Source organism: Phaenicophaeus curvirostris, chromosome 38 (assembly GCF_032191515.1).
Source record: "Phaenicophaeus curvirostris isolate KB17595 chromosome 38, BPBGC_Pcur_1.0, whole genome shotgun sequence".
In the NCBI taxonomy this organism is placed as follows: domain Eukaryota; kingdom Metazoa; phylum Chordata; class Aves; order Cuculiformes; family Cuculidae; genus Phaenicophaeus; species Phaenicophaeus curvirostris.
The window spans coordinates 1,029,089-1,055,933 of NC_091429.1; the positions used below are offsets into that span (position 1 = coordinate 1,029,089).

The 26,845-nt window shown below is 62.3% G+C and overlaps 4 protein-coding genes across 7 annotated transcripts; 1 reads left to right on the top strand and 3 right to left on the bottom strand.

Annotated features, from left to right (window-relative positions):
• Positions 1 to 1,607: 1,607 nt before the first annotated feature.
• SMUG1 (single-strand-selective monofunctional uracil-DNA glycosylase 1) lies at positions 1,608 to 4,720 on the bottom strand. Its single transcript, XM_069879506.1, has 3 exons — positions 4,668 to 4,720; positions 3,220 to 3,515; positions 1,608 to 2,552 (listed from the first exon to the last, which is right to left on the bottom strand). Exons 2-3 carry the CDS (start codon positions 3,475 to 3,477, stop codon positions 1,929 to 1,931), a joined length of 882 nt encoding a protein of 293 aa, XP_069735607.1. The 5' UTR covers positions 3,478 to 3,515; positions 4,668 to 4,720; the 3' UTR covers positions 1,608 to 1,928.
• Positions 4,721 to 6,064: 1,344 nt separating this feature from the next.
• CBX5 (chromobox 5) lies at positions 6,065 to 12,061 on the bottom strand. Its single transcript, XM_069879426.1, has 5 exons — positions 11,901 to 12,061; positions 9,876 to 10,031; positions 9,596 to 9,782; positions 7,637 to 7,734; positions 6,065 to 7,304 (listed from the first exon to the last, which is right to left on the bottom strand). Exons 2-5 carry the CDS (start codon positions 10,010 to 10,012, stop codon positions 7,154 to 7,156), a joined length of 573 nt encoding a protein of 190 aa, XP_069735527.1. The 5' UTR covers positions 10,013 to 10,031; positions 11,901 to 12,061; the 3' UTR covers positions 6,065 to 7,153.
• Positions 12,062 to 12,469: 408 nt separating this feature from the next.
• Positions 12,470 to 20,144, top strand: HNRNPA1 (heterogeneous nuclear ribonucleoprotein A1). Of its 4 annotated transcripts, none has more exons than XM_069879686.1 (11): positions 12,470 to 12,621; positions 14,043 to 14,159; positions 14,833 to 14,979; positions 15,089 to 15,299; positions 16,046 to 16,138; positions 16,218 to 16,340; positions 16,569 to 16,643; positions 16,809 to 16,982; positions 17,480 to 17,602; positions 17,691 to 17,753; positions 19,867 to 20,144. In XM_069879686.1, the coding sequence occupies exons 1-10, from the start codon at positions 12,607 to 12,609 to the stop codon at positions 17,744 to 17,746; spliced, it is 1,134 nt and encodes a 377-aa protein (XP_069735787.1). In that variant the 5' UTR covers positions 12,470 to 12,606; the 3' UTR covers positions 17,747 to 17,753; positions 19,867 to 20,144. The 4 variants fall into 4 exon arrangements, with proteins under 4 accessions (XP_069735787.1, XP_069735788.1, XP_069735789.1 ...); XM_069879687.1 differs by having other exon boundaries at positions 16,248 to 16,340; XM_069879688.1 differs by lacking the exon at positions 16,569 to 16,643.
• Positions 20,145 to 21,067: 923 nt separating this feature from the next.
• On the bottom strand, positions 21,068 to 25,528 carry NFE2 (nuclear factor, erythroid 2). Its single transcript, XM_069879691.1, has 4 exons — positions 25,448 to 25,528; positions 24,341 to 24,380; positions 23,521 to 23,628; positions 21,068 to 22,987 (listed from the first exon to the last, which is right to left on the bottom strand). Exons 2-4 carry the CDS (start codon positions 24,353 to 24,355, stop codon positions 22,358 to 22,360), a joined length of 753 nt encoding a protein of 250 aa, XP_069735792.1. The 5' UTR covers positions 24,356 to 24,380; positions 25,448 to 25,528; the 3' UTR covers positions 21,068 to 22,357.
• Between the last annotated feature and the right edge of the window lie 1,317 nt (positions 25,529 to 26,845).

Genomic DNA, 26,845 nt, shown 5'->3' on the forward strand with positions numbered 1-26,845 from the left:
TGGCCCCACACATCCCAACCATGCAGCATGTCCATCCTGCATCATCCCAATCCCACAGATCCCAGCCCCGCAGTATCCAGGTCCCACACATCCCAGTCTTGCAGCATCCAAGTCCCAAAACTTCCCAGTCCCACAAGTTCCCAATCCCGCGGATCCTCAGCCCTGCAACTTCCCAATCCTGCAGATCCTCAGCCCTGCAACTTCCCAATCCTGCAGATCCTCAGCCCTGCAACTTCCCAATCCTGCAGATCCTCAGCCCTGCAACTTCCCAATCCTGCAGATCCTCAGCCCTGCAACTTCCCAATCCTGCAGATCCCAGCCCTGCAACTTCCCAATCCTGCAGATCCCAGCCCTGCAACTTCCCAATCTTGCAGATCCTCAGCCCTGCAACTTCCCAATCTTGCAGATCCCAGCCCTGCAACTTCCCAATCCTGCAGATCCCAGCCCTGCAACTTCCAATCCTGCAGATCCCAGCCCTGCAACTTCCCAATCTTGCAGATCCTCAGCCCTGCAACTTCCCAATCTTGCAGATCCCCAGTCCCACAACTTCCCAGTCCCGCAGACCCCCAGCCCTGCAGTACCCTGATTCCACACATCCCAGCCTTGCAGCCTGTCCATCCTGCAGCATCCCAGTCCCGCAGACCCCAGCCCTGCAGCATCCTGGTCCCAAACATCCCAGTCCCGCAGATCCCAGTCCCAGTTTCCCAGTCCCGTGCTGGGTGCCGGCAGCTCTCTGCCTCCCTCTAGCGGCCTCTCCCCGCACAGCGGCGCCTGCACGAGCCCAGCGTCCCCAGTCCAGCCCAGCGCTTCCCAGTTCAACCCAGGACCCTCCCAGTTCAGCCCAGTGCTTCCCAGTCTGGCCCCAAATCCTCACAGTCCAGCCCAGAGCCCCTCCCTCCCTCTTCTTCCCCTTCCCCAGGCTGATAACAGCATCTTACCATAAGTGAGCTGATTCATTAACAGCCACATTAATTATGCGTCATCATTAGTCAGGGCCAGGCTGGGGCTGGGCACCTCACAGGGTGGGGTGGGGGAGGCAAGGAACACCTCAAATTCAGCCTCCTCCCCCGACCCTGCACCCCAAATCAGGGTGAACCCCCAAACTGGGTTGTACCCCCAACCCCGCACCCCGATCTGGGGTCTCCGAAAAGGGGCGACCCCCAAAGATGAGACGCAGGCCAGGACGCAGCGTTTATTGACTGTGGGGGAAACTGAGGCACAGGGACACGCGGACACCTCAGGGAGCACCCCCCAACACCCCCCACCCCCGTGCCTCAGTTTCCCTCCCAACAAAGCTGCTGCCCCATGGGTTAAATAGCTTAAAAACCCCAAAAAGGGGGATTGGAGAGGAAATCAAAGGGTGAGGAAGGGAAACTGAGGCATGGCTGGAGCTAGCACCTTGTTAGTGTTGAACTGGTTCAGCTGGGGAGACTGGAGTGTCCTGCCCCTGGGGAGGGGAAACGGAGGCACGAGGGGGCAGGGGTTGATCCTGCTTGGCTCTCAGTGGGGAAACTGAGGCACAGATCGGTTCTACTCCTCAAAGGGAGACCCTGGGCTTGGTCCTGGGGGGTAAACTGAGGCACAGATCTGTCCTCCACCTCCTAAAGGGACCCCAAACCAGTTCTCAACTGGAGGAACAGGCACAGATCCATTAACGCCCCTCCCCGTAACCCTGACCTTGCTCTCAGTAGGGAAAACTGAGACAGGGACCTATTAATGCCTCCTTAAGACCCCGATCTCGCTTCCCAGATGGGGAAACTGAGGCCGAGACCTATTAAAGCTCCCCCCAAACCCCCAACCTTGCTCTCAGCAGGGGAAACTGAGGCACAGATCCATTAATGCCCCCTTAAGACCCCCACCTTGCTTCCCAGATGAGGAAACTGAGGCTGAAGCCTATTAAAGCTCCCCCCAAACCCCCAAACTTGCTCTCAGCAGGGGAAACTGAGGCACGGCTCCACCTTCTCCCCCAAAGCGAGACCCTGGGCTTGGTCCTGCGAGGGTAAACCGGGGCACGGCTCCGTCCTCCCCACCTCCAACAACTCCAGTACCCCCAGCTCTCCCAGTCGCGCCTTGGCGAGCTCCTCCCAGCCCCGGTTGGCGCGGGGGTTTCGGGGCGAGGGGTGGGGGAACCCCTCGACGCGCACCGAGAGGCCGGAGGCCGCCAGGGCACGCCGCGCGCGCCGCTCGGCGAAGCGCCCCACGCCGATCACCAGCCCCACGCCCAGCAGCCCCACGGCTCGCGCCAAGGCCTGGTCGCACAGCACCATTAATCGGTCGCGCTGGGCGGGGGGCAACTCGTTGGGGGTGAGGTTGCGGCCGCTAGAGGCCAAGAAGAGGAGGGGGCAGTGGTTGTGGACGAAGCAGTGACGGAAAAAAAGGTGGGGGTCCGGGCAGAGGGTCCGGATGAGACCCCAAAACCGGGCGCCGCTCACCTCGGCCCGTTGGCAGCTCAAACCCAGCACCGGGCGCTTGGGGTGCTCGCACGGCGGCTTCTGCGCCGTCCCGGAGACACGCAGCCACTCACGCACGTGCCAGGCTTCCCCAAAAGGGACCTGCGAGATCAGGGAGAGAGGTTAGGAGGGGATGGGGGCACCCCAAACCCCTGCCCAGGGCAGCTTGACCCCCCTGGGAATTGGGGGGAGCCCTAGAAGCTGAGCCAGTTGCCTCCGTGCCTCAGTTTCCCTCACCTGGGGCCACATGGTGATGGACTGCGACCCCCCAGCCACCCCTGTGCCTCAGTTTCCCCTCACCTGGTGCCCCAAAGGGATGAACTGGGAACACCCAGCACCCCATAACCAACATCGTGCCTCAGTTTCCCTCACCCGAGACCCCACGGAGATGGATTGGAAGCCCTGGCATCCTCATGCCTCAGTTTCTCTCACTTGGGGCCCCATAGGGATGAACTAGGAACCCCCAGACACTCCTGTGCCTCAGTTTCCCTCACCTGGGGCCCCCCAACCACCTCCACGCCTCCAACTGTCTCCCCTGAGGCACAATGAGGATGAACTGGGAGCCCCCAACCAACCCCAGGCCTCAGATTCTCTCACCTGGGGTCCCCCGACCACCTCTGCACCTCCGATTCTCTCACCTGAGGCCCCATGGGGACGAACCGGGACCCCCAAACCACTCCCGTGCCTCAGTTTCCCCCACCCGGCGTCCCACAGTGATGGATGAGGATCCCCCAAGCCCCCCCCGTGCCTCAGTTTCCCCGTGCCGCACCCCAGTCTGGGCCATGCCGAAGGGGCCGGGGTTCATGCCGAGGAAGAGGACGCGTTTCGGGGCACGGCAGTAACGGCGCACGAAGTCGCGGTGGAGCTCCCAGGCGTAGTCGAGCGGGCGGTAAACGTGGCTGACGGGCTCACCGAAAGGCGGCAGCGCCCGCAGCAGCTCGTTCTGCTCCCGCTCCAGCCGCAGGAACCGCCCGGCCAGGCCGCCCTCCTCATCCTCATCTTCTTGCCTCTGCGACACCGGCTCCATCACCGGCACCGCCGCCGCCTCCTCCACGCTGCCATCGCCTGAGGTGGCGGAGAAAGGGGGGGGGACATGGGGACAGGGCATCCTTGCAACCACCCCCAACTGCCCCCCCTGCTCCCTGACTGCCCCCTCAGGGACCCAAACTGCCCCCAGACTCAAAACTGCCCCCTCAGGACCCCCAAACTGCCCCCTTCACCCAGCCCTGTGCCCCTAGGGCCTCTCAACCACCCCACAGAGCAGCTTTACAACCCCCCCAGTTACCCCCTAACCACCCCCAGCCCCACAACTGCCCCTCCCCTGCCCCCTAACTGCCCCTTCGGGTGCCCCAGGTGCCCCACAGAGCAGCCCTACACCCTCACAATCCTCTCAATTGCCCCCCCAGCCCACTAACTGCCCCTTCAGGGCACCCCAACGACCCCAAAGAGCAGCCCTGCACCCCCACAACCCCCTTAATTGCTCCCCCAAATCCCTAATCTCCTCACAGCCCCACAAATGCCCCCCCAGCTCCCTAACTGCCCCTTCAGGGCACCCCAACTACCCCACAGAGCAGCTCTGCACCCCCACAACCCCCTCAATTGCCCCCCATGCCCCCTAATCACCCTCCAACCGCTCCCTCAGGACCCCCCAACCGCCCCACAGAGCGGCACTGCACCCCTCCACAGCCCCCCAGCTGCCCCCCCCCCCAGCCCCGTGCCCACCAGGGCCTCTATCTGCCCCACAGCCCTACAACTACACCTCCAGACCCCTAACTGCCCCTTGAGGGCACCCCAAATGCCCCACAGAGCAGCCCAACACCCCCACAATCCCCTTAATTGCCCCCCAGGCCCCCTAATAACCCCCCAACCACCCCACAGAGCAGCCTTGCACCCCCCCCAGGGCCTCTATCTGCCTCCCAGCCCCACAAATGCCCCTTCAGGGCACCCCAACTGCCCCACAGAGCAGCCCCGCACCCCCACAACCCCCTCAATTGCCCCCCCAGGCCCCCTAACCCCCCCCAACCGCCCCACAGAGCGGCCTTGCACCCCCCCCCAGCGCCTTCCACCCAGCCCTGCGCCCCCAGGGCCTCCTTCTGCCCCACAGAGTAGCCTTAAACCCCCCCAGCTGCCCCCTAACTGCTCCCCCACGTCCCCCCGGCCCCTCGTGACGTCATCAGGCCGCCCCGTGACGTCATCAGGCCGCCCCTCCGCACCTACCCGCGCCCCGCAGGCCTCAGCGCCGCCACCGCCCCCCCCACAGCCGCGGCCTTTAACCCCCCCCGCGCGGGGCATGCCGGGAGCCGCGGTCCGCCCCCTTCCCGGCGTGCCTTGCGCGCCCTGTGGTGGGAAGGGGGGTCGGGAGCTGCAGTCCGCCGCCTTCCCGGCGTGCCTTGCGCGCTGGCCCCACTGTGGGGCGGGGAGGGAGCTTCCCGTCGTGCCTTGCGGCGGGAAGGGATAAAGGGGCGGGGCCTATAGTAGCCACGCCCCTCTGCGCGCGCCGGGGTGGGCGGCGCCGCGCGGGAGGCGGCGGCGCAAGGGCGACCCCTGGCGGGGGAGGGCGAGGACAGCAGGGAGGGGGCAAAGGGGGTGGGGGTCCCCAAACCCCTCTCATGCCCCCAACCCCCCCCCTTATGGCTCTGTGCATCCCACACGCCCCCCCCAGTGACTCCCTGCCCGCCCCCCCCATGTGTCCCCCCCCATTCCCCATTCTCCTCCACCCCCTGCTCCCCCATTCCCCTCACTCCCCCCCTCCCCAATCCCCCCCCCTAAATCCCTACCTCCCCCGTTCTCCCCCTATCCACTCCCCATTCCCCCCTCAATTCGTCCTCCCCATTCCGTCTCCCCCCCATTCCCCGTCTCCTCCCTATTAGTCCCCCCCATTCCCTATCTCCCCCTTCTTCGCCCCCCATTGTTCCCCCCAATTCTTCCCCCCATTCTGTCTCCCCCCTATTCTTTCACCCCCATTCCCCGTCTCCTCCATTCTTTCCCCCCCCATTCCCTGTCTCCCCCTCCACTTCCCTGTGTCCCCCCATTCCCTGTCTCCCCCCACATTCTTACCCCCTATTCCCTGTCTCCTCCCCCATTCCGTGTCTCCCCCCCACTTTCCTGTGTCCCCCCATTCCCTGTGTCCCCCCATTCCCTGTGTCCCCCCCATTCCCTGTGTCCTCCCAACTTCCCTGTCTCCCCATTCTTTTCCCCCCCATTCCGTGTCCCCCCATTCCCTGTCTCCTATCCTATTCCATCTCCACATTCTTTTCCCCCCCGTTCCCTGTGTCCCCCCATTCTGTCTCCCCCCCATTCCCTGTGTCCCCCCATTCCCTGTGTCCCCCCAACTTCCCTGTGTCCCCCCAACTTCCCTGTGTCCCCATTCCTTTCCCCCCATTCCCTGTCTCTCCCCCCATTCCCTGTCTCCCCCTTCTCCCCCCGCAGTGTCGCTCAGCGCCCACCAGGTGGCGCCACCGCCGCACCGAGGGGACACGGGGCGGGGACCCCCTGAAATAGAGGGGGACACACACACACAACCCTGATCCCCCCCCAACCCAGCACTGGGGCTGAACTGGGCCATACTGGGGCCGGGAGCAGGTTTCCCCCCCCCTCAGTGAAGCAGAAGCTCCTGAAAAGTGACCGTTTATTGGAAGCAAATGGGGGAGAGGGATGGGGACCCCCGGGATGGGGCCAGGGACACCCCGAGATGGGGACACCCCGAGATGGGGACACCCCAGGACGGCTCTGGGGACACCCCAGGATGGGGTCACTCCGGGATGGCCATGGGGACATCCTTGGGTTGGCTGTGGGGACATCCTTGGGGGGCTCTGGATAGGGACACCCCGAGATGGGGACACCCCAGGACGGCTCTGGGGACACCCTAGGGGGGGGTGTCCCGACAGGGAGAGCCTAGGATGGGGTCCCTCTGGAATGGGGACACCCCAAGATGGTCACAGGGACACCCCAAAGAGCTCTGGGGACACCCTGGGGGGGTCAGGACAGGGGCACCCCGGGATGGGGACACCCCAAAGAGCTCTGGGGACATCCTGGGGGGGTCAGGACAGGGACACCCCGGGATGGGGACACCCCAAAGAGCTCTGGGGACATCCTGGGGGGTCAGGACAGGGGCACCCCGGGATGGGGACACCCCAAAGAGCTCTGGGGACACCCTGGGGGGGTCAGGACAGGGACACCCCGGGATGGGGACACCCCAAATGAGCTCTGGGGACATCCTGGGGGGGTCAGGACAGGGACACCCCGGGATGGGGACACCCCAAATGAGCTCTGGGGACATCCTGGGGGGGTCAGGACAGGGACACCCCGGGATGGGGACACCCCAAAGAGCTCTGGGGACATCCTGGGGGGGTCAGGACAGGGACACCCCGGGGTGGGGACACCCCAAAGAGCTCTGGGGACATCCTGGGGGGGTCAGGACAGGGACACCCCGGGGTGGGGACACCCCAAAGAGCTCTGGGGACATCCTGGGGGGGTCAGGACAGGGACACCCCGGGGGGACCCCAGCTAAAAACATCCACCTTAGAAAAAACAGCAAAAATCGGAGGTGGGGGGCGGTGTGAGCCCCCCCAAAACCCACCCCCACCCCTCTTCTGGGACCGAGGGGGGGGATGGGGACACAGGGGGGTCCCTGGGGACACTGGGGGACACACGCACGGGGGGAGGGGACACGGGGGGGGCTATGTACAGGCGGGGGGGCCGCCTTAGCTGCGGGGGGCGTCGCGGTCTTTGCTGTCCGTGTCCTCGGGGTACGCGTGCCAGGTCAGCCGCTCCTCGTAGAACGCGATGACAATTTGGGGACACTTGAGGTTCGCCTCCTTCGCCAGCACCAGGTCGGCCTCGTCCGTGTCCTTCCTGGGGGGGGGGACACACAAATTAGAGGGGTGGGAGGGACACAGATTAGGGGGGAGAAACTATGGGGGATAAGGGGTTAAATTAGGGGGGGGATCAGGGGACAAAGGGGACACAAATTGGGGGGGCAGGGGGACAAATGAGGGGAACAAAGGGGACAAATTGGGGGATGGGGGGACACAGATTGGGGGGAGAAATTATGGGGGATAAATTATGAGGGACAGGGAGACAAATTAGGGGGGATAAGAGGACACAAATTAGGGGGACAAAGGGGAGGGGGCACACAAAGGAGGTGTCCCTGTCCCCTCCAGCCAGGGCGAGTGAGGTGGCCTCACCACTTCATGAGGAACATGAGGTCCCCGCAGGAGTCGGTGGCCCCGATGATCTTCTCGGGCTCCAGGCCCCGCTCGAAGCCCCGGGCGATGTCGTTGCTCTGCGGATTTTTTTTTTTGGGGTGAAAAAAGGGGTTTTGAGGCAGTGAAGGGAGGTTTGGGAATGGGGGGGAGGGGACAGCGGGGTGCTGGCCCTTCCTGGGGGAAAAGGGTCCATGTCCCCATCCCTGTGAGCCCGTTCCTGTCCCCGAGGTGCCCATCCGCATCCCCAGGTCCCTGTCCCCTGGGTGTCCATCCCCACCCTTTGGTCCCACGTGCCTGTCCCCAACACTGTGTCCCTGTCCCCATCCCTATGTCCCTGTTTCTTTGTCCCTGTCCCCATCGCTGGGTCCCCACATGCCTGTCCCCTTCCCTGTGTCCCTGTCTCTGCGTCTCTGTCCCCATTCCTTGGTCCTTGTCCCTCTCCCTGTCCCTATGTCCCTGTCCCCATCACTGGGTCCCTGTTTCTTTGTCCCTGTCCCCATCTCTTAGTCCCTGTTCTCATCCCTGGGTCCCCATGTGCCTGTCCCCTTCCCTGTGTCCCTGTCTCTGCATCTCTGTCCCGATTCCTTGGTCCTTGTCCCTCTCCCTGTCCCTATGTCCCTGTCCCCATCACTGGGTCCCTGTCTCTGAGTCTCTGAGTCCCTGTCCCCACCCCTGTGTCCCTGTTTCTTTGTCCCTGTCCCCATCGCTAGGTCCCCATGTGCCTGTCCCCTTCCCTATGTCCCTGTCTCTGCGTCCCCGTCCCCATCGCTGCCTCCCTGCCCCCATTCCTTGGTCCTTTTCCCTGTCTCTGTGTCCCCATCCCTGCATCCCTCCCCCTGTCACTATGTCCCTGTCCTCATCTCTTAATCCCTGTGTCCCTCTCCCTGTCTGTATGTCCCTGTCCCAGTCACTGCGTCCCTGTGTCCCCATCACTGTGCGCCTGTCCCCATCGCTGGGTCCCTGTCTCTGAGTCCCTGTCCCCATCCCTATGCCCCTGTTTCTTTGTCCCTATCCCCATCCCTTAGTCCTTCTTCTCATCCCTGGGTCCCCATGTGCCTGTCCCCTTCCCTGTGTCCCTGTCCCCACTCCTTGGTCCCTGTCCCTGTCTCTGAGTCCCTGTCCCCATCCCTGCGTCCCTGAGGCCCCGGGATGATCGGGCTTTTCCCCTGGGAACACCTCGCTCAGCGGGGGCAGCAGGAGGAGCCGAGGCCTCCAGCTGCGCCGACCCAGCCTAAACTTCCTGATAAAAGAAACGCCACAAAGACCAAACTCGCCAAATCCACATGCGCTGGGAGCGGGACAAGGGAGATAAGGAGCAAGGAAACAATTCCAAAGGAATGAGGTCATTTCAGAACGCTCAGGGACAAATCCAGACCCAGACCAGAAGGACAGGATGGGATCGAGGAGTGGGTGCTGGGGGGGTGCAGCTGGAACTGGGTCCCTGGCCCCGTCCCTGGGTCCCTGGATTCATCCCTGAGTGACTATTCCCTTCTCTGAGCGCCTGTCCCCATCCCTGGGTTCCCATCCCTTTCCCTGGTCCCTGTCCCCATCCCTGCGTTCCCATCCCTTTCCCTAGTCCCTGACCCCATCCCTGGGTTCCCATCCCCATCCCTGGGTCCCTGTCCTCGTCCCCGTGTGCCCACCCCCCAACCTCGTGTGCCTTTCCCGGTGCCTGTCCCCACATCCGAGCGCCCATCCTTGCCCCTGGACCCCTGTCCCCATTGTTTGGTCCCTGTCCTCGTGGCTGGATCCCCATCCCTGCGTGCCTGTCCCCCTCCTCGTCCCCGGCTCCCTGTCCGTGGGTCCATCCCCTGCGTACCTGTGCCCGTCCCATTCCTCGCGCGCCTTTTCCCGTCCCCATCCCATTCCGTACCTGTCCCTGCGTGCCCATCCTCTTCCCCTACGTGCCTATCCCCGACACGCCCCCCTCTTCCTCACCTCCCTCTTCTTCTTGGCCTTGACGTCGTCCCCGCCGCCGGGCAGGGCTCCTTTCCTCTTGGCACCCTCTGCTTTCTCCCGCTGTTTGTTCCCGTCACCTTCCTTCATCTTTTTATACTTCCTCATAAACTCCGAAATCAACTCCGGGCAATCCAGGTTCTTCTCCGGCTCCCAAGTGTTGTGTTCCCTGTCACCAAACCCCCATCATCATCATCATCATCATCATCACCACCATCCTCCTCCTCGCCGCTCCCAGCCCTCGTTCCTCTCGGATACTCACTCGGAGAAGCCCTTCCACTTGAGCAGGTACTCAGCCTGGCCCTTCACCACGCGCCGGTCCAGCACCTTTTCCACCACATATTCCTCCTCGTCTCCCGAGGACGAGCTGTCGGCTGCCCGCTTGCTCCTCTTGCCCATAGCGCAGCGCCCACAGGTCCTGGGGGGGTGACACGGGGTGTGTGGGGGGGGGGGTTAGGGGGACCCCCCATCGCCCCCAAAGCCCCGCGAACGGGAGGCGGCGGCGAAGGGGACAGCGGCTTCCGTGGGGATTTGGGTTAAAATGCCTTAAAACGGTCGCATTTAGGCACAGAGAAGGGTTAAAAGCAAAACCGCCGGTTTAGGAACAGAGGATGGTGGGTTTTGAGGGGAAAATCCATAGAAATGGAGAGATTCGGAACAGGGAATGGTGGGTTTGGGGAGAAAAAACATGAAAATGGAGAGATTTGGAACAGGGAATGGTGAGTTTGGGGAGAAAAAACATGAAAATGGAGAGATTTGGAACAGGGAATGGTGAGTTTGGGGAAAAATCCGTAAAAATGGAGAGATTTGTAACAGGGAATGGTGGGTTTGGGGAAAAACCCATAAAAATGGAGAGATTTGAAACAGGGAACAGTGGATTTGAGGGGAAAATTTATAAAACAGAGAGATTTGGAACAGGGAATGGTGGGTTTGGGGTGAAAATCCATAAAAATGGAGAGATTTGGAACAGGGAACAGTGGGTTTGGGGTGAAAAAACATAAAAATGGAGAGATTTGAAACAGGGAACAGTGGGTTTGGGGTGAAAATCCATAAAAATGGAGACTTGGAACAGGGAATGGTAGGTTTTGGGGCGAAAATCCATAAAAATGGAGAGGAACAGGGGATGGTTGCCTTTTTTAGTGAAACACCACAAAAATAGTGGTGATTTAGACGGGGGGGAAGTAATATGGGTTAAAAGCTTTAAAAATAATATAATATTTGGCACGGGGAAGGGTGATTTGGGTGAAAACCCCTAAAACCAGTAGGGTTTAGGCACAGAAATGGTGGTTTTGGGGAGTGAAACCCCCTGAAACCAGTAGGGATTTAGGCACAAGGTGTAATTAGGGCTTTGGGAAGGAAGAGGGCTCGGTTTGGGTGGAAAAGGAGCCGCTTTGGGTCGAAAAGGGTTTGATTTGGGTGGAAAAGGAGCCGTTTTGGGTCAAAAAGGGCGGCCAGGGGCGCCGTACGCCTCCAGCAGCGCGCGGGAGGCATGAGAACAAAAGAAAAGCACCGTTTTGAGTCAAAAAAGCGTCGTTTTGAGGTAAGAACAGAGCCGTTTTGAGGCCCAAAGCCCCGTTTCGAGGCCCAAACCCGCCAGAGCGGCTCTGAGGGGGCCGGTCCCGGGAGCGGCGCGGCCGGCGCGCGCCGAGGGGGGGCGGGGCGAGCGTCCCGCCACGGGTTCCTATTGGCTGAGCGCCGCGCGGCGCGGCCGCTGATTGGCTGAGCGCGGCAGAAGCCCCGCCCACCACCCGCCTCAGCGCGCCAGCGACGCCCCGTTCTGATTGGCCTAGCGCCCCAGCGGGGCCCGCCCACTCAATGGGGGGGGGTGAGCGCGCCAAGCAGCCCGCGCGCCCATTGGCTGAGCGCGCCGCCGCGTGGCCGCCGATTGGCCCAGCGCCCTCGCAGCCCCGCGCGCTGATTGGCTGAGCCGCCTGTCAGCGCCGGCCAAGCCCCGCCCACCCCGCGCTCCCATTGGCGGAGCCGCCCGCCCGTCCCGCCGGCGGGTCCCGCGCCGCCCGTCCCTCCCCCCTCCCCTCCATTCATCCGCCGCCCCGCTCGCCGCTTCACCTGGGCGGCTCCGGCTCCGGCGCGGGCCCTTCCGCCGCGGTCTGACCGCCCCACCGAGCCGCCTCCTCCGCCGCCAAAACCGCCCGCAGCGCGCAGGCGCCGCCAGCCCCGCTCCGCGCATGCGTTTCCCCCCCCCCCCATCCCATCCCTCCCCGTTCGCCACCCCTCCCCCCTCCGTTTTCCCTCCTCGCTCCGCGCGCATGCGTCGAACCGGACCCACCTTAGGCGCCCACCGGCGCGAGGCCGCTCCTCGCCGCCGCCGGGACTCGCCGCCGCGGCGCCGCCACCGCCGCCGCCGCCTTCCTGCTGCTGCGTGCCCGCCCGCCGCGGCGCGCTCGCCGATCTCCGCCGGGGCCCGCGCCGGGCAGCGCTGAGCGGCGGCGGCCGCGGCCAATGGGAGCGGCGGAGGCGCGGCGGCGGCCAATGGGAGCGAGGCGGGGGGCGGGACCGAGGGCGCCGCAGCCAATGGGCCGCGCGCTGGGGGAGTCGCCGTGCTGGAGCGGGAAAAGCGGGGCGGGGCGGGGCCGCGGCGGAGCCGGCCAATCAGCGCGGTGAGGGGGCGGGGCCGCGCGCGCCGCTGTCCAATCAGAGCGAGCGGAGCCGCGGGGCTCCGCCAATGAGGACGCGCCGCTCTGTCCCAGCGCGCGGCGGGGGGCGGTGAGGGGGGCGTGGCCTGAGCGGAGCCGCCCAATGAGTGCGGCGAGGGGGCGGGGCCTAACGGGCTCCGCCCAATGAGAGGCGGCCGGGGGGCGGGGCCTCGGCGGGGCCGCCCAATGGGAGCGCGCGTGGGGCGGGCGGACGGCGGGGGCGGCGGAGTGAGGCGGCGGAGCTCGCGTCGCTCGGCCCCTTTCTGTGTCGGCGCCTCGCAGAGGGAGCATCGCGCGCAGAGCCGCCGAGCCCCCCGCGCTGCCGCCGCCGCCGCCGCCATGGCCAAATCCGAGGTGAGCGCCTTCCATTCCCTGCCGCCCTCCCCTTTTTCCACGCGCGGCCTCCGCGCTCCCCCCCCACTCCCCCGCCCCTCGCCGGCCCCGCTCGCCGCCGCGCGCGCGGGCCCGTCGCGCGCACCGCGCCTGCGCGCGCCGCCCGCCCCGCCGCTCCCGCGCAGGCGCGCGCCGCGGGGAGGGGGGGGGAGGGGGTCGCAGGGCGCATGCGCGGCCCCCGGCGCGCGCGCCCGCTCCTTCTCTTTTATTCCCCCCCCCCCCCCCCCTCTTTTCCCGCGCGCGCGCCGGGGGCCACGTGCGCGCCTTTGTGCTCGGGTGGGCGATGGCGGCCGCGCATGCGCGGTGGAGGGAGCAGGGATGGGGGGGGTGGGGGGTGAAGGATGGAGTGAGGGGGGGGGGAAGCAAGGAGAGAGGACCCTGGTGGGGATCCCCAAAGATGGAGGCTTGGGGAGAGCCCAAAGATGAGACTTGCAGGGCTCAAAGATGGGGGTGGGGGATGCTTGAGGGATGTGGGGGTGTCAGGGGCCTTCGTAGTCCTCACAGATGGGGCGGAGGGGGGGGATCAGGAGGGTGGGGGCGCTCATGGGCCTGGGTGACCCCGAAGATGGGGTCTGGGGGTCCTTCAAGGTGGGGTTGGGGGGTGCTCTGGGGATTGGGGTCTCGGAGGCCTTGGTGACGCCAAAGATGGAGGTTGGGGGCTGCAAAGATGGGGTTGGGGGGATAATCAGGGAGTTGGGGGGGGGTCAGGGCCTTGGTGACCCCAAAGCTGGGGATGGGGGGGCTCAAAGATGGGGATGGGGGAGGCTTAGAGCATTGGGGAGGGATCAGGAGCCTTGGTGACCCCAAAGCTGGGGATGGGGGGCCTCAAAGATGGGGATGGGGGGGGCAAAGGACTCAGAGGCCTTTGTGACCCCAGAAATGGGGCCTGAGGGACCCCAGAGATGGAATCGAGGAGGAGGGGTGAGGGGCCTGAGTGACCCTAAAGATGGGGCTAGGGAGGCTCAGGGGTTTGGCCCCAAAGGTGGAGGCTCGATGTCCTGAGAGAAGGGGGGTCAGGAGTCTTGCACACCCCAGAACAGGGGATGTGGGACCAAAAATCTGGAGGGGGTGAAGTGTTTGGGTGGCCCTAAAGATGAGGTTGAGGGGGGGTGTTGGGCTCCTAGGTCTTGGTGGCCCTAAAGATGGGGTTGAGGTGTAGGACCAGGGAAGGGGGCTGGGTGCATGGTGGCCTCCCTGGAGCAGTGAGGGTACAGGACACTCCTGGGGGGTGTTTTGGGGTGTCAGGACATCCCAGGGGGTGTGGGAAGGTCCTGGGAGGGTGTTTTGGGGTGATGGGGCCTCCCTAGAGCTGAGAGGATAGAAAGGGAGGGATGCTCTGCCACCCCCCAGCCTCCCCTCACCTCCCTGCCTCTGCCTTGCAGTCTCCGAAGGAGCCCGAGCAGCTCCGCAAGCTTTTCATCGGCGGCCTCAGCTTCGAAACCACAGACGAGAGCCTGCGCAGCCACTTCGAGCAATGGGGCACGCTGACCGACTGCGTGGTGAGGACCCCCGCCCCACACCGTGCCCCCCAGCTCCTGCCTCGTGCCCCCAGCACCTCTGGGGCAGGGACAGGGGTGACAAATGTCTGCTCTTGGTGACCCAGCGTGGACGGGGTTTGAGGTCTAATGATGTGGGTAACGAGGGAACAGGTTGGAAGGGCCCTTAGACCCTATTTAGCTCCAGCTCTACCTCCACCTCTGGAGTGGTTTGCGTTGGGAGGGACCTCAAAGTTCACCCAGTTCCACCCATGAGCAGCTACACGCTCCCACTGGATCAGGGGCTCCAAGCCCCATCCAACCTGGCCTTGAACCCCTCCAGGGATGGGGCAGCCACCACTGCTCTGGGGAACCCGGGCCAGGGCCTCCCCACCCTTGTAGAACATTTCTCCCTAAGATCTCATCTAAATTTCCTTTGTTTAAGCTCAAAACCTTTCCTATTTAAGCTCATGTTTAAGCTCATCCTTTCCCATTGAGGGTTAGACTAGATGACCCTCATGGTCCCTTCCAACCCAAACCATTCCATGATTCCAGGCCTGCACCATGCCCAACCTTTCCTGTAGACCACAAGGGGTTGAGCTGAGGGAAAGGAGGGACCGCATCCCTGTTTTTTGGGGCTGCTCTGTTCCGGAGGGGGCTCCACATCGTGGCCTGACATCTCTCTCTGTCCTCCCAGGTGATGAGGGACCCAAACACCAAACGCTCGCGAGGCTTCGGCTTCGTAACGTACTCCTCAGTGGAAGAGGTCGACGCCGCCATGAATGCCCGACCACACAAAGTGGACGGCAGAGTCGTTGAACCAAAGAGGGCCGTGTCCCGAGAGGTAGGAGGACCCGACGCTCCCTCAGGAGCTCCGGAGGGGCTGCCAGAGCCCGCAGCCGGATTGAGGGAACCACGTTGGATCCCCAAGCCACCCTGCCATCTTCCCGCAGGATTCGCAGCGGCCCGGAGCCCACCTCACAGTCAAGAAGATCTTTGTGGGAGGTATCAAGGAGGACACGGAGGAGCATCACTTGAGAGACTATTTTGGCCAATATGGCAAAATCGAAGTCATCGAGATCATGACAGATCGCGGCAGCGGCAAGAAGAGGGGCTTTGCCTTTGTCACCTTCGACGACCACGACTCCGTTGACAAGATAGTCAGTAAGTCAGGAAAAAGTCCTTCACGGAGAGGGTTCTCTGGCCCTGGCAGAAGCTGCTCAGGGCGGTGGTGGCGTCTCCATCCTTGGAGGGGTTCGAAAAGCAGGTAGATGAGGTGCTCAGGGATGGGTGTAGTCGGTGATCTCAAAGATCTTTGCCAAGCAAGCAATTCTGCGATTCTAAGAAAGAACTTTTGGGGCTGGAGCGCCTCTGGAGAAGGGGAGTGGAGCTGGGGAACGTTCTGGGGAACGTTCTGGAGAAACAAGGGTTATGAGGAAGGTTCTGGAGAAACAAGGGTTATGAAGACCAGTTGTGGGACATATCCTGGAGAAGAAGGGGCTGAGGGAAAACCTTCTAATTGTCTGCAACAATATGAAAGGAGGTTGTAGTGAGGTGGGGATTGATGTCTCCTCCCAAATGATAGGTGATAAGATGAGATGGAGTGGCCTCAAGTTGCAGCAGGGGAGGTTTAGATTGGATATTGTGAATAATTCCTTCATGGAAAGTGTTCTCAGGCCCTGGGAAAAGCTGCCCAGGGTGGTGATGGATTCTGCATCCCTGGAGGGGTTTAGAAGCCGAGTGGATGAGGTGCTCAGGGATAGTTCAGTAGTGGACAGGTTGGACTCGATGATCTCGAAGATCTTTCCCAACTAAACCGTTGCACGATTCTCCAAGGGGGATTCTCCATGGGGGGGAAGAGGGCACCTAACCTCGTGCCCCGCTCCCCTCAATCTCCCCCCTCCCCGCAGTTCAGAAGTACCACACTGTGAACGGGCACAACTGCGAGGTGAGGAAAGCCCTGTCCAAGCAGGAGATGGCCAGCGCCTCGGCCAGCCAGCGAGGTGAGCCCGCGCCTCGGCCCCCGCGTCCCCCCGCGCCCCGAGCCGCCGCTGGACCCTGCTGCCTGTGCTGTTCCTAAAGGCTGTCCCCCCCCCCCGCCCCCTCTCCTAGGCCGTAGCGGATCCGGGAACTTCGGCGGCGGCCGCGGAGGCGGATTCGGCGGCAACGACAACTTCAGTCGCGGCGGCAACTTCGGCGGCCGCGGTAAGTGCTCCGGTGGGATCCATCCGATTGCCAGCCGCAAAGAACGCCGCGCCGGCTCGAGACGCAGCCGAAACCTTAACCCAACGCCGCCGCCGCTGCTCCGGCTGCCACCGTCCTTCCTCCCTCCACACCGGGATTTTTGCCACCCCCAACGGGTTTTCCTTTTGCTCCGGCAGCCCTAAACCACCGGCGTGGACGGATTGAACCACAACGGTTTGTTCTTTTCAGGTGGGTTTGGTGGCAGCCGCGGTGGTGGCGGTTATGGCGGCGGCGGAGACGGCTATAATGGATTTGGCAATAACGGTAAGGCCAGAGCGGGATTTCTCCGCCCGAGGACGCCCGCCGGCCCCGTGGCCCGGCCCCGACAGCGGACGCCGCCCGTCATCGCCTTGCCGAACCCGGAGCCTGGCCGCCACGCGCCCGCCGGGGCGGCTCTCGGACCTCAGCGCCCTCCTTCCTCCCCTCCAGGTTACGGCGGCAGCGGCCCCGGTTACTCCGGTGGCAACCGGGGCTACGGCGGCAGCAGCACCTATGACGGTTACAACAACGGTGGCGGCGGCTTCGGCGGTGGCAGCGGCGGACGGCGTCCAGCCCGGGGACCCGCGCTCGCCGTGAGGAACGGCCTCTCTGAAGCAGGCACAGGTGAGACCTTCTTGGTCCCCAAAATCTCCCTCTCAGTCCCCAAAATTCCCTTCTGGACCCCTAAATCCCCCCTCAGCCCCCTGAAATCTTCTCCCTGGCAGTGAGATGCCTCCAGAATCCCAGTTAACCCCCCCCAACCAAGTCTTGTTGTCTCTGGCCTCCCCGTTAAACCTCTCTGAAGCTCCCACTGCTTCCAGGTCCCCCCTTAACCCCCACTGAACACCTCGGGGCTCCCCATTAACCCCCCCGAGCTCCCCAGTGCCTCCAGATCCATCATTACGCCCCCAAACTCTGGGTTCCCCATGAACCTCGCCCTCCCCAACCTCCCAGTGCCTCCAGTCCCCCAATTAATACCCACCCCCCAACCTCCCAGGGCCTCCAGGCTCCCCCTTAAACATCCTCTGACCTCTGGGCTCCCCATAAACACCCTCCAATTCTCTTGGATGCCCCCCGTGCCCCTCACTGACCCTCGTTTTCCTCTTTTTTTCCCTCCCCAGGCAGCAACTTTGGTGGCGGGGGGAACTACAATGATTTTGGCAGTTACAACAACCAGTCGTCCAATTTCGGCCCCATGAAGGGGGGCAACTTCGGGGGCCGGAGCTCGGGGCCGTACGGCGGCGGTGAGTCCCGGGGCAGGGGGTTCTCCCTACACCCCAAAGTCCTTTTTATCCCACCCCGAAAATGTATCTCTAACCCCTCTTTCTGCAGGCGGCTATGGCAGCTCGAGCGGCGGCGGCAGCTACGGCGGCGGCAGGAGGTTTTAACACCCAGGTGAGGATGTTCTCCGCACAGCATTCCCATTGCTCCGATTATTCCAATCCTGGAAAGGTTTGGGACCTCAAAGCCCATCCAGTCCCACCCCTGCCATGGGCAGGGACACCTCCCGCTGGCTCAGGGGCTCCAAGCCCCATCCAACCTGGCCTTGAACCCCTCCAGGGATGGGGCAGCCACCCCTGCTCTGGGCAACCTGGGCCAGGGCCTCCCCATCCTCACAGGAGAACATTTCTCCCTAAAATCTCATCTCAATCTCTCCTCTTTCAGCTCAAAACTGTTCCCCCTCGCCCTCTCCCTGCCCTCCCTGATCAAGAGCCCCTCCCCAGCTTTCCTGGAGCCGCTTTCCATACTGGAAGCTGCTCTAAGGTCTCTCTGGAGCCTTCTCTTACCCAGATTGAACAACCCCAACTCTCCCAGCCTGTCCTTCTAGCAGAGGTTCTCCAGCCCTCAGATCATCTCCGTGGCCTCTGGACTCGCTCCAACAGCTCCATGTCCTTCCTGAGCTGAGGATCCAGAGCTGGACTCATCCCCACCCTCTGACCCTCACCTGAGTCACTGGAGAACTCAGTGGTGCTGAAGGCGACTCACCTCGAGAGGGGGACAGTCTCCTCAGCCTGCTCCACACCTAACCCTCCATGTCCCTAAGATACTCCTCAGAACCCCTGTTCTCCAGCCCCTTCCCAGCTCCGTTCCCTTCTCCAGACACACTCCAGCCCCTCAAGGTCTTTCTTGGAGCGAGGGGCCCAAAACTGAACCCAGGATTCGCGGTGCGGCCTCATGGCACGAGTCCAGGGGGACAATCCCTTCCCTGCTCCTGCTGGTCACCCCAGGGCTGATCCAAGCCAGGTGCTGGTGGCCTCCTGGGCCACCTGGGCTGCTGCTGGCTCGTGTTCAGCCCCTGTTGACCAGCACCCCCAGCTCCTTTTCTGCTGAGCAGCTTCCCAGCCGCTCTTCCCCAAGCCTGGAGCTGCCTGGGGTTGGTGGGACCCAAGTGCAGTGTCATCTGCAACCTTAGTGAGGGTCCAGGGTGTTCCCAGCACACACCCTGATATATTTCAGTTTATATTGATATATTTTTGTAGATACACTGATATATCCCAGTATATACAAATATATTCCAGTATATACACCGTTATACTGCAATTTTTATTCCAGTATATGCCAATATATTATATACTTCAGTATATATTGGGGTATATACTGATGTAGTCCAGTGCATTCCAGTATCTACTGATGGATTCCAGTATTTATTCCAGCATGGAGCAATGTATTCCAGTATATACTGATAAATTCCGGTATATATTCCAGTATATACTGATATATTTCAGTATATACTGATATAGTCCAGTATATGCCAATATATTCCAGTATTTATTCCCTCATGGAACAACATATTCCAGTATATGCTGATATATTCCAGTATATACCAATATATTCCAGTATTTATTCCCACATGGAGCAATATATTCCAGTATATGCCAATATATTCCAGTATATACCGATATATTCCAGTGTTTATTCCCGCATGGAGCAATATATTCCAGTATATGCCAATATATTCCAGTATATACCGATATATTCCAGTATATACCGATATATTCCAGTGTTTATTCCCGCATGGAGCAATATATTCCAGTATATGCCGATATATTCCAGTATATACCGATATATTCCAGTATATGCTGATATATTCCAGTATTTATTCCCACATGGAGCAATATATTCCAGTATATATTGTGATATTCCAGTATATACTGATATATTCCAGTATATGCAATTATATTCCAGTATTTACTGATGTTTTCCAGTATATACTGATATATTCCAGTATATGCTGATGTAGCCCAGTGCATTCCAGTATACTGATATATTCCATTGTATACTGGTATGTTCCAGTATTTATTCCAGTATATACCGATATATTCCAGTATTTATTCCAGCATGGAACAATGTTTTCCAGTATATACCAATATATCCCAGCATATACAGATATATCAGCATGCACCCCAGTCCGTACCGATACACTCCAGTCCGTTCCAGTCTGAGCCGATGGCTCCCAGTCCGTCCCCGCAGCGGCTCGGTCGCATTCACTGTCTCCGCGTTCCCGCAGGATCCCAGCGGAGCGGGATTGGAGCCGGCGGCGGTGGGGACGACGGGGGCTCGGCCGCTCCCGAAGACGCGCGGTGGCCGCCGACGTCCTTTGCCACCCAGGACTGTGTTTGTGACTAAATTGTACACCAGGTTCTTTTAGTTTTTCTGTGCCGTGGAAGCATTCCGACGAGGGCTCCCGGAGCCTCGGGTTTTATTTGCGCGCCCGTGCTGTCGATCACTCACTGTAACTCAACGATGACGCTGAATAAATGTCTCCTTTTTTTTTTTTTTTTTTTACTTTTTTACTATTTTTTTTACCATTTTGATATCGTTTCGGACCTTTCCACCCCCTCCCAGGCTCAGCCTCCTCTTCCCCCTCTTGAGCTTTTCCCCCTCCTCAGCCCCCTGCCTTATCCTGGGGTCTCCCCATGGCGTTGCCCCCCCCAGCAGCACCACAGGGACAATGTAGGTAAGAGTGGCTTCGTGTGTCCCCCCCGTGTCCCCGTCGCCCCATCCTGACCCCCCCGGCATCGCTAACGGCTCCCTTCGCTTTTCCAGGAGCTGCCAGCACAGTGAGAGGAGCTCACGGGCCGGTGGCAGAGGTGAGGGGGGGACACACGCCATAAAGGGGGGTGAAGGGACACTGGTGACACCCCCGGGGCTCGTCCCACGCCCGCAGCACCTGCTGGAGCCCAGGAAAGGGGAGGGGGCTTGGAAATAAAGGGAGTTTTTGAAAGTGTGTCCCTTCTGTGGGGACGAGGGATTGAGGATGGGGACGAGGATGGGATAGGATGGAGAAGGAGGATAAGATGAGATAGGATGGAGGAGACAGGATGAAGACAAGGATGTAGAAGGAGTTTAAGATATAGGGTGGAGGAGAAAAGAGGATGGGGACAAGGTTGGAGTGGGTGGGATAGGATGGAGGAGACAGGAGAGGATGAAGACGAGCATGTAGAAGGAGTTTAAGATATAGGGTGGAGAAGAAGAGAGGATAGGGACAAGGTTGGAGAGGGTGGAGTAGGATGTAGAGGGAGGATAAGATGGGATAGGATGGAGGAGACGGGAGAGGATGAGGATCTAGAAGGAGTTTAAGATGTGATAGGGTGGAGGAGAGGAGAGGATGGGGACAAGGATGGAGGAGAGAGGATAGGATAGGATAGGATAGGATAGGATAGGATAGGATAGGATAGGATAGGATAGGATAGGATAGGATAGGATAGGATAGGATAGGATAGGATAGGATAGGATAGGATAGGATAGGATAGGATAGGATAGGATAGGATGGAGGAGACAGGAGGATGAGGATGTAGAAGGAGTTTAGGATGGGATAGGATGGAGAAGAGGAGAGGATGGGGACAAGTTGGAGAGGATGGGATAGGATGTAGAAGGAGGATAAGATGTGATAGGATGGAGGAGACAGGAGAGGATGAAGATGTAGGAGTTTAGGATGTAGGAGAGGAGAGGATGGGGACAAGGTTGGATAGGATGGAGAGGATGAGGATGTAAAAGGAGTTTAGGATGGGATAGGATGGAGGATGAGGACAAGGATTAAGAGGCCACGGAGATGGAAGGATGGGATAAGGATGGCAGAGAGGATAAGGGTGCAGGGGCTGGAGTGGCCGTGGAAGGGGACAAGGATGGAGGGAATGGAGCAACCATGAAAGGGAGAGGATAGAACAGCTGTGGAGAGAGTAGGATTGGGAAAAGGATGGAGATAGTGGAGGTGTGGAGCAGCCAGGGTGGGAGGAGACAGAGCAGCCACCGAGAGGTCAGGAACAGCAGGGATGCAGTGGGACTTAGTGACAGGGCTGGAGATGGAGGGACAGGAGTGGGAGGAGGTGGCATGGGGACATCTCACCCAGGGAGACAGAGGAGGACAGGAGGTGGCAGTCGGGTGTCATCCCTGGGTGACGGGGCTGAGGGACACGTGGTGACAGATGGCGCAGATGCTGGCACCTTCTGGGATGGTTTATTGTCTCTGTACAGGGGTGGCAGGAACAGGGCTGGGGACCCGAGGGGACAGAGCAGAGTGTCCTGGGGTGCAGGGGACAGCGCAGGGACCTGGGAGTGGGTGTGCAGGTTTTGGGGTTGTTTAGGCTGGAGAAGAGGAGGCTGAGGGGAGACCTCATTGCTCTCTGCAACTCCCTGAGAGGAGGTTGTGGAGAGGAGGGAGCTGGGCTCTTCTCCCAAGGGACAGGGGACAGGACGAGAGGGAATGGCCTCAAGCTCCCCCAGGGGAGGGTCAGGCTGGACATTAGGAAAAAATATTTCCCAGAAAGGGTGATTGGTCCCTGTCCGAGGCTGCCCAGGGAGGGGGTTGAGTCCCCTTCCCTGGAGGGGTTTAAGGGCCGGGTGGACGAGGTGCTGAGGGACATGGGTTAGTGATTGATGGGAGTGGTTGGACTCGATGATCCAGTGGGTCTTCTCCAACCTGGTGATTCTGTGATTCTAGGCGTCACCCACGGGTGCTAAGGGGCTCCAGGAGGTGCAGGGTGGTACCCAAGGGCTCCTCACTCCCCCAGCGCCGGGCTCTCCACGCTGAGCCCCCCGTCGGGCGCCAGGCGCAGCCCGAAGCGCTCAAGGGGCAGAGGGTTCCCCGCGGCGTCCCTCAGCGCCCCGAGCACCTGCGCCGAAACTCTCGCCAGGTCGCGGCGCAGAGCCCCCAGCGCCCGCTCCGCTTGGCCCCGCACGCGCAGCAGCCGCTCCCGTTCCTTCGCCAGCCTCGCCAGCTCGGCTTGCAAGCGCGCGATGGCCTCTAATTTGCGGCGGCGGCATTTCTGCGCCGCCACTTTGTTCTTGCCCCGGCGGCGAATGTCTCGCGCCAAGGCCAGCTCCGCGCCCGATAAGCGCGCGCGGCCCAGCGCCGCGTTGAAATCCTCCACGGGGAGGTTGACGAGGGCATCGGTGCCAATGGGTAACGCCGAAGCCAAAGCCCGGCGAGCGTCTCGGCTGCTCCCCAGCGCCTGGGGGACGAGGGGCTCCGCGGGGAAGGGGGGTGCTGGGGGGGGGGGAGCAGGGAAAGGGGGGGCGAAGGAGGGGGGGGCGAAGGAATGGGGGGGAGGGGGGAAAGGGGGGTAAGGAGGAGGAGGGAGGGGGCAGAAGGGGGGGTCGAAGGGGGGGTCTGCAGCCATCTCCAGGCCCTGGGGGGAGACAGAGGGTGTTTAGGGGTGGGGGGGCAATTCCAAGGGTGATGGGGAGAGAGGGGAAAGGGGGGCGATACAGGGGGTTGGGGTCTTGCAGGGGATGGTTAGAGGGGTTGCAGTGGGGGGGGGTTCTCCCAGCAAGGATGGGATGATGGGGATGGGGGGAGTGATATGGGGGGGGTCTCCCAGCAAGGATGGGATGATGGGGAGCGGGGTGATAATGGGGGGGGGTCTCCCAGCAAGGATGGGATGATGGGGATGGGGGGAGTGATATGAGGGGGGGCCCTGGGGGTGCAGGAATGTGGATGAAGGTTTTAGAGGGGTCGCAAGAGACGACGAGGGGGTATCCCAGGGGTGAATGGATGGGGGAGGTTAGAGAAATCTCCCAATGGAAAGTGGGTGCAGGGGTGGGGGGGGGGCATCACCCAGGGGAAGTGTGTGTAGTGTGTGTAGAGAAGGGGGCGGGCGCTAGGACCCGGTCTGTGGGTACAGCGAGGGGGCGTGGCCAAGCCGGGAGGGGGCGTGGTTACCTGCAGCTCGCTGAGGGACAGGATCTCTTGCCACGTGACTTCCGCATCGCCGGGGGTGGGCGGGGCCAAGGTCACGTGCCCGCGCCCGTCCGCGAGCGCCGCCAGCGTCTGCGGGGCCGGGCGCCTCGTGGGCCGCTGGGTCCTAGTGCCCGCCCAGCCCTCCCCGTGCCTCCCGTACACTGGGGACCCACAGGACCCCCCCCCCTCCCCGAGCTCCCCCCCAAAGCCGCCTTCGGACCTCACCAAGCCTCCCTAGAGCCCCCCCATCCCTCCCTGTGCACCTGAGTCAGTGGGGACCCCCCCCCCAGCACCCCCTAAGATGCACTTGGACCCCCCGCAGGGGCACCTGACACCCCCAGACCCCTAATTCCCCCCTCGGATCCCCACAGGGGCCCTGACCCCCCCCACCCCCAGGACTCCATGTCCCTCATGATGCCCCCTCAGGGACCTCAAACCCCCCCCGAGATCCCTCTCTGTCCCTCCATGAGGTCCCCCAGGATCTTGAAAGCCCCCAGGGACCCCAACACCCATCACTCCCCCTGCATGAGGCCCCCCCCAGGACACCTCCCCCCCGCTCCAGGTGACCCCGAAAGCCCCTAGATGCCCCTCAAGAACCCTCCCCGAGCCCCCCCCTCACCCCAGGGCCCCCAACACCCTCCCAGCCCCCCCAGTTCCCCCCAAGGACCCCACCAAGTGACCTCAAAATCCCCTCCAGTTCCACAACCGACCCCCAGGGACCTTGACACCCCCAAATTCTCCCCCCCCCCCGACCCCTTAGCCCCCCTGTCAAGCCCCCCAGGTGACCCCAACAGCCACTCACCTCGGGGTCCCCCATTTCGGAGCCACGGTGCCGGCTCCCCCTGCGCCCAGAGAGGGGCTGAGGGCCGAGTGGGGTGGGGGGGGGCACCCCTTGTCCCCCCCCACCTGACACCTCCCAATTCCGCTTTGGGGGGGGCCGGGGGGGAGCCCCCACCCATGGGTTCCCCCGCCTTGCGCCACCCCATTGCCCAACGGCGGGGGTTGCGCAACAAGCAACGGGCAGGGCTGGGTGTCACCCCCCCCCGTCACCCCAAATGTCACCCCCTGTCACCTCCCGGACACCCCAAATGTCATCCCCATCCTTTCCCTGCCACCCACTGTGTCCCCTCCTTGTCACCCCCCCATCAGCTCCACTATCACTGCAGTGTCACCCCCCCGTCACCCCAAATCTCACCCCCTGTCACCTCCCAGACACCCCAAATATCACCCCCATCCTCTCCCTGCCACCCACTGGGTCCCCTCCCTGTCACCCCCAGTGTCACCCCCCAGTGTCACCCCCCCATCACCCCAAATGTCACCCCCTGTCACCTCCCAGACACCCCAAATATCACCCCCATCTTCTCCCTGCCACCCACTGTGTCCCCTCCTTGTCACCCCCCAGTGTCACCCCCCCAGTGTCACCCCCCCGTCACCCCAAATGTCACCCCCTGTCACCTCCCGGACACCCCAAATATCACCCCCATCTTCTCCCTGCCACCCACTGTGTCCCCTCCTTGTCACCCCCCAGTGTCACCCCCCCCAGTGTCACCCCCCCGTCACCCCAAATGTCACCCCCTGTCACCTCCCAGACACCCCAAATATCATCCCCATCTTCTCCCTGCCACCCACTGTGTCCCTTCCTTGTCACCCCCCATCAGCTCCACTCTCACTGCAGTGTCACCCCCAGTGTCACCTCCATCTCCCAAATGTCACCCCCTGTCACCTCCCAGACACCCCAAATATCACCCCCATCCTCTCCCTGCCACCCACTGTGTCCCCTCCTTGTCACCCCCAGTGTCACCCTCCACCAGCTCCACTATCACTGCAGTGTCACCCCCAGTGTCACCCCCATCCCCCCAAATGTCACCTCCTGGACACCCCAATATGTGCTCCCGGTGCGGGGACCCACCTGGTGCGATGCTCGGGGGACACAGGGACACGGGGACAGCCCCCAGCGAGGCCCCCCGCCCGCTGTCACCGCGTCCCCGCCTTGGGGACACCTTGGGGACAATGGGGGGGGGGGGACAGGAACCCCGGGGGGGGGAAGTGATGGGGGATGTGGGAAGGGGAGATGGAGACTTGGGGACGTGGGGGCACAGGGAGGGGGAAAGGGGGGACAGGAATGGGACATGGGGACACTGGTAGAGGGGTGGGGGGCAGAGGTGACATGGGGACGCTTGTGGGGTCACAGGGGAGAGGGGAGGGGGGGACATGAAGGCAGAAATGGGGGACAGGAGGAGGGGGGGACATAGGGGTGCAGCTGGGGGACATGGGGACACGGGGACAGGAGTTTGAGGGGACAGGGGGACACAACTGGGGTCATGGAGACAGGGGGACATCAATGGTGGCTGTGGGGACACAAGGTTGGGGGCCATGGGGACAGAAATGGGGGCCGTGGGGACACTGAGGGGGGTCCCAGGGCCATGGGGACACTGGGGGGGGTGGTCCCAGGGCCATGGGGACAGGGGGTGCAGTGACAGGGACACTGAGGGGGGTCCCAGGGCCATGGGGACAGGGGGTGCAGTGACAGGGACACTCCTGTGTCCCCCTTGTCCCCCCCCAGGCGTCCGGAAGCCACCAGTGGTTGCTCAACTCAGGGACACGGGGGGGACACACACAGGGGACCCCCCCCACCCCCCCAGCGTTATCAGCCGGGCCCAGGGCATCCGCCACCCCCCCTCCCGTGTCCGGTGTCCCCAACCCCCCCTGTTGGTGTCACCCCCTGGGACATGGGGACCTGCCTGGGCCCCTGTGTCCCCCCCTCCACCATCGCCGTGGGCCCCACTCCACCTTCCATGTCCCCTCCAGCCCCTCGCTGTCCCCCTTTGTCCCCACCCCAGGCCCCTTTGTACCCCCCCCGGTGTCCTCCATGTCCCCTCCAAGCCTCCCACGTCCCTGCCACCCCCCTCCACGTCCCTCTTGTCCCCCCCGAGCCCCCTCCATGTTCCTCCCCTCACAGGTAAGGGGGTAACTGGGTGCAATGGGGGGTAACTGGGGGGGCTAATGGGGGGTAAATGAGGGACTGATGGAGTAAATGGGGGTAACTGGGGGGGTAACTGGGGGGGGAGTGGGGTGCGAGGGGGGTAAATGAGGGACTGATGGAGTAAATGGGAGTAACTGGGGGGGTAACTGAGGGGGCAGTGGGGTGCAAGAGGAGTAAATGAGGGAGTAATGGGGCAACTGGGGGGGCAGTGGGGTGCAAGGGGGGTAAGTGAGGGGGTAATGGAGTAAATGGGGGTAACTGGGGGCCAAACGGGGGTCAGTGGAGGGCAAGGGAGGTAAATGGGTGCAGTGGGGGGTAGTTGTG

Excerpts from the sequence above, each read along its gene's own strand:
- CBX5 (XM_069879426.1), bottom strand. The coding sequence starts at position 10,012 with ATGGGCAAGAGGAGCAAGCGGGCAGCCGACAGCTCGTCCTCGGGAGAC. Across the intron at positions 9,783-9,875 it reads AAGTGGAAGGGCTTCTCCGA|GGAACACAACACTTGGGAGC; the intron begins GTGAGTATCCGA and ends GTTTGGTGACAG. Across the intron at positions 7,735-9,595 it reads AGGCCAAGAAGAAGAGGGAG|AGCAACGACATCGCCCGGGG; the intron begins GTGAGGAAGAGG and ends AAAAATCCGCAG.
- NFE2 (XM_069879691.1), bottom strand. Across the intron at positions 22,988-23,520 it reads TGTCCCTCAGCGAGCTGCAG|GGCCTGGAGATGGCTGCAGA; the intron begins GTAACCACGCCC and ends GTCTCCCCCCAG.
- SMUG1 (XM_069879506.1), bottom strand. The coding sequence starts at position 3,477 with ATGGAGCCGGTGTCGCAGAGGCAAGAAGATGAGGATGAGGAGGGCGGC. Across the intron at positions 2,553-3,219 it reads TCGGCATGGCCCAGACTGGG|GTCCCTTTTGGGGAAGCCTG; the intron begins GTGCGGCACGGG and ends CTGATCTCGCAG.
- HNRNPA1 (XM_069879686.1), top strand. Across the intron at positions 14,980-15,088 it reads AGAGGGCCGTGTCCCGAGAG|GATTCGCAGCGGCCCGGAGC; the intron begins GTAGGAGGACCC and ends ATCTTCCCGCAG. Across the intron at positions 16,983-17,479 it reads CCTCTCTGAAGCAGGCACAG|GCAGCAACTTTGGTGGCGGG; the intron begins GTGAGACCTTCT and ends TTCCCTCCCCAG.